Genomic DNA, 4,761 nt, shown 5'->3' with positions numbered 1-4,761 from the left:
GGAGAGGAATTCCATCTCTTTATGGGAGTGTGCACTTCTATATGTTTGTGTGAGTGCCTGCAAGCACCCTGTCGGCTGACACCACCTATAGAGTGAGATGGGGGAGAGTGGAGTTGCTCAACAAGAGTATATTTTCAAAATGTGCATATCCACACATACAGCACATATCTATCTTTCCTCTTCCGTCTTCTGAATCATAACTTGTCAAAGTGGGGGGAGGAGCCCTGCCCTACATGTGGTAATACTTCCCTGTATTCCACCCTTCTGCCTCTCCTACACATGTCCTCCTCCCACCCTCCCTCTCTCCTTCCACCGTGTGCAGCATATAAAGGGAACAGTGGCTGGGCCAGGCACCACATTCTCTCTCCTCTTCATCCCAGGCAGGCAGACTCCTTCTCAGCAGCCATGTCCTTCTCCAGATCTAGCATGTCCTACAGCAGCAGCGGTGGTGGAGGTGGCACCATGTCCATGAGGTCTGGAGGTGGAGGTGGAATGGGTATGGGCTCCTCACGCTTCTCCTCGATGGGCGGTGGTGGTGGTGGAGGAGGCCGCGTCACTGCCATGAGGGCCGGCAGTGTGTATGGAGGTGCAGGAGGCTCTGGGGTGCGCATCTCTAGCTCCTCGTTTGGTTCCGGCGGAGGAGGTGGTAGTGGCGGTTATGGTTTCGGAATGGGAGGGGGTGGCGGCGGAGGTGGCGGTTATGGTTTCGGCATGGGAGGGGGTGGTGGTGGCGGTGGAGCCGATCTCCATGTGTCTGCCAACGAGAAGGCCACAATGCAGAACCTGAACGACCGCCTGTCCAACTACTTGGAGAAGGTACGCTCTCTGGAGGCGGCCAACGCCGAGCTGGAGCTGAAGATCCGTCAGTTCATGGAGAGCAAGACGTCCCCCAGCGCTCGCGACTACTCTCGCTTCCACGCTACTATTGCCGACCTGCAGGACAAGGTACGTGACATGTCTTCTTGATAGCAAGAGCACTCAATAATGACATCACAGCGTGTACATGGTGTACACATGTCAGTTACAGAGAGTTATACATGACTATTGGAAAATGCTAAATTATGTGCATTTGTTGTAATTGATTCAACCAAGATATTGCACCAAAGATAGATGCAAAGACAGTATGCATATTTGCAGCTGAAGCATCGAAAATATAGCAGACCATTGAAGCCAATCCTTCCTGTCTGTTAAGAGCCCCTAGGTGATTGCGAAAGGTGCAATTTGTTTCTTTGTGTCATGCTTTACAATGTTCACAAAGACAGCAGGTTCCCTGTAATGCTTCTATGGGCTATCATTTACAGTGCAGCTGAAACTCAGATCTCAATGATTACAGTGTGGTATCACAGTTTGTGCGCACTGCATTAGTGTAAAATTCCATGCATGCCCCATCCTGAAATGTTTTGCCATCCTCCACCTCTCAGATCCAGGCTGCCACTCGTGTAAACGGAGGCATCTATCTCAACATTGACAACTCAAAGCTCGCTGCAGACGACTTCAGAACCAAGTCAGTATATACAACACCATCCACATATACAGTACACTGCTGGTGCATTCCATTAACCAAATAGAATAAGCCCAAATCTGTAAAAACCCTCATAAGATATTTTATTTAATTTTGCGTAGAATCTATAAAAAAGGAAATCAAATGATATTACCCTTCACCTTCACCATAATCACACCCTCCCAACAGACATATCAGAAGCCTGGTGTTACTTTCTGTTATCTTTCCAAAACTAAATGGAATTCTAGATTCTATAACCCCCTTCCTATTCTCATAGAGGAACACATTCAGGCAGTTCTTTGACCTAAGCTCTCTCTGTCTCTCAGGTATGAGAGCGAGCTGGCCATGCGTCAGTCAGTGGAGGCAGACATTGCCGGGCTGAAGAGGATGCTGGACGAGATGACCATGGCCAGATCTGACCTGGAGATGCAGATCGAGGGGCTGAAGGAGGAGCTCATCTATCTCAAGAAGAACCATGAGGAGGTGGGTGTGGGCTGATGGAACATATCCATACAGTCCCTTAATGTATTACATCTATTGACCATGTCAACCTGCTATGGGTCTCCACTAGAACACCACTGCTGGCTTTCAAGCACATCTGTATCAAGCAATGGTGTTCAAATGTATAATGAAGACAGAGGGCAGCACAAGTTGTTACCATCAGACAGAGGTTAGTCACTCACCCCTATGTGTTTCTCCACAGGAGCTGCTGGCCATGAGGTCACAGATGACTGGACAGATCAACGTGGAGGTGGACGCAGCACCACAGCAGGACCTGTCCAGAGTCATGGCTGAGATCCGTGAGCAGTACGAGTCCGTTAGTGCCAAGAACCAGCGCGACCTGGAGTCCTGGTTCCAGACCAAGGTAGAACCTCTAGAACCTCTAAACTATGTTCATGGTGTAGATGTTCCTTCACTTCTAGTTTGTAATGTTGTCACATTCTATCATGAGTTGATTTGTTCCTGTGATGATCGACGACTTATAGTGGTTTAATGTTCTTAAGTAAAAAATACTTTAAAGTACTTTTTAAGTCGTTTTTTAGGGTATCTGTGCTTACTGTTGACATTTTTGACAACTTTTACTACATTCCTACAGAAAATAATGTACTCCATACACTTTATCTGACACCCAAAAGTTACTTTTTGAATGGTTAGCAGGACAGGAAATTGGTCCAATTCATTCACTTATCAAGAGAACATCCCTGGTAATACCCTACTGCCTCAGATCTGGCGGACTCCCTAAACACACATGCTTCGTTTTTAAATGTATGCACCTGGTTAATTATTATTATTTTTTTATACTTTTACACTTGATACTTAAGTATATTTTAGAAATGATATTTACTTAAGAACATTTAAAACCAAATAGTTGTAGACTTTTACTCCAATAGTATTTTCCTGGGTGACTTTCACTTTTACTTGAGTCATTTTCTATTAAGGTGTGTTTACTTTTACTCAAGTATGACAATAGAGTGCTTTTCAACCATTAACAACTTATTATTTTTTACAGACGGAGACGTTGAACAAGGAGGTGGCATCCAGTACAGAGGTTCTCCAGACCTCCAAGTCAGAGATCTCAGAGATCCGTCGCACACTGCAGGGCCTGGAGATCGAACTGCAGTCACAGCAAAGCATGGTGAGACGTCATTACAAACATCTAACCACAGACAACAGTTTGGGGACATTACTAACACAACTTTCTACAACTTTCTTCAATAATCAACAGTTGACTCTTTCATCATTCTCTTTTCCAACCCTCAACTTTCTCACTTTCACCTGGTCTCTAACACTGTCCCTCAAGTTGCTATAGCCAGGCACCACTCCATTACTATAGCTAACCTCTACCTGCCTACACATTCAATTACTAGAGCTAACTTTTCAGTATGACTGTAAACATTCCAAATTTTTGACCCATCATCTCTATCCCTCCCGGCCAATAGAAAGGCTCCCTGGAGAACACGCTGGCGGAGACGGAGGGCCGTTACTCCATGCAGTTGGGACGCCTCCAGAACCAAGTGACCAGTCTGGAGGAGCAGCTAGTGTCTCTCCGCAGCGACATGGAACGCCAGGGCCAGGAGTACAAGATGCTGCTGGACATCAAGACACGCCTGGAGATGGAGATCGCTGAGTACAGGAGGCTGCTGGACGGAGAGGCTAGCGGGTACGGCAGGATGCGATTGAATGTCTCCCTCAACATTTGACTATAAAAACAATGTTCATTTTAAGTTGACCTTAGTATGAGCCATGGTTGCTTTTGACATGATTCTACTGCTACGTGACCTTTAATATGTACTTATTATGATCATCGATTCTAACTATGCTAACCATTGGTATCCCTTCCTCACAGACTCGGCCTCAGCTCCTCAAAATCTGGCCACAGCTCCTCCAGCTCCCACATCAGCTCATCTAGCGCTGGTCTCAGCTCCGGCTCCAGCTCCACCACCTCCACCAAACGCAAGGTGGTGATCGTCACAGAGGAAATGGTGGACGGCAAGGTTGTCTCCTCAAGTGAAACCAAACACGCCTCTTAAGGTCCCACACACACAGCGAGCACTGCAGCAAGCAACGGGTTAATCCCATAGAAATGTAATTACTGGAATGGGCATATGAATATTGCTGTTCCCCAGTGCTTTATTCAAAATACAACGTTTTAATTCATAATAAGGATTTGTCAGATAAATAACATTGTTATTTGTTGAGGCCAGCTCCGGTTAACTCTAGTTTAAGATGTGCATACCATCCTCCTATTTTTCTAAAATGGCAAAAGCCCCTCAGACACCCATCATGGATCATTGAATGGGGATTTATTTTCTGGTAAATCTTTTTCTATGGTTAACACCTCCAGAACAACACATTCTACTACATCTGGATGGAACACCAACAACAGAACCCATTGTCAATGTAATAAAGATGCTCTGACTTGCTGACACCATCATTCTGTCTTCTGTGTCTTTCAACTTGATTTATCCGATCTGGCGTGCTCCCAAACATCTGACTATCACATGAGGCCAAATCTATGGTCTTGAGAAAGTACAGGTGTCATTATGATCTTGAATAGTGTAATAATGACAATCACTTGTACTGAGTTTAATACTTGGCAATAAATGTATGAACGCTGATAGTCGAAATTTGAATTCAAGTTGTCAGCAAAATGATACAATTCAATCTCAATTAATCAAACTCTAAAAATGTTAAGCATTAGGTTCAGAGGTATGTACTGTAGAGCTGTACACCATGTTTTGGTTGAAAGATGTCAAATT

The 4,761-nt window shown here is 45.1% G+C and overlaps 1 protein-coding gene across 1 annotated transcript; it reads left to right on the top strand.

The window, feature by feature from the left end:
• The first annotated feature begins 264 nt into the window (after positions 1 to 264).
• Positions 265 to 4,436, top strand: LOC109865750 (keratin, type I cytoskeletal 13-like). Its single transcript, XM_031799790.1, has 7 exons — positions 265 to 945; positions 1,422 to 1,504; positions 1,828 to 1,984; positions 2,205 to 2,366; positions 3,012 to 3,137; positions 3,442 to 3,662; positions 3,849 to 4,436. Exons 1-7 carry the CDS (start codon positions 280 to 282, stop codon positions 4,030 to 4,032), a joined length of 1,599 nt encoding a protein of 532 aa, XP_031655650.1. The 5' UTR covers positions 265 to 279; the 3' UTR covers positions 4,033 to 4,436.
• Positions 4,437 to 4,761: the final 325 nt, after the last annotated feature.

The sequence above is a fragment of the Oncorhynchus kisutch genome, linkage group LG20 (genome assembly GCF_002021735.2).
Source record: "Oncorhynchus kisutch isolate 150728-3 linkage group LG20, Okis_V2, whole genome shotgun sequence".
Classification (NCBI taxonomy): Eukaryota; Metazoa; Chordata; class Actinopteri; order Salmoniformes; family Salmonidae; genus Oncorhynchus; species Oncorhynchus kisutch.
Note: the sequence above shows the minus strand (reverse complement) of the source record. Positions and strands in the feature narration are given on the sequence as shown.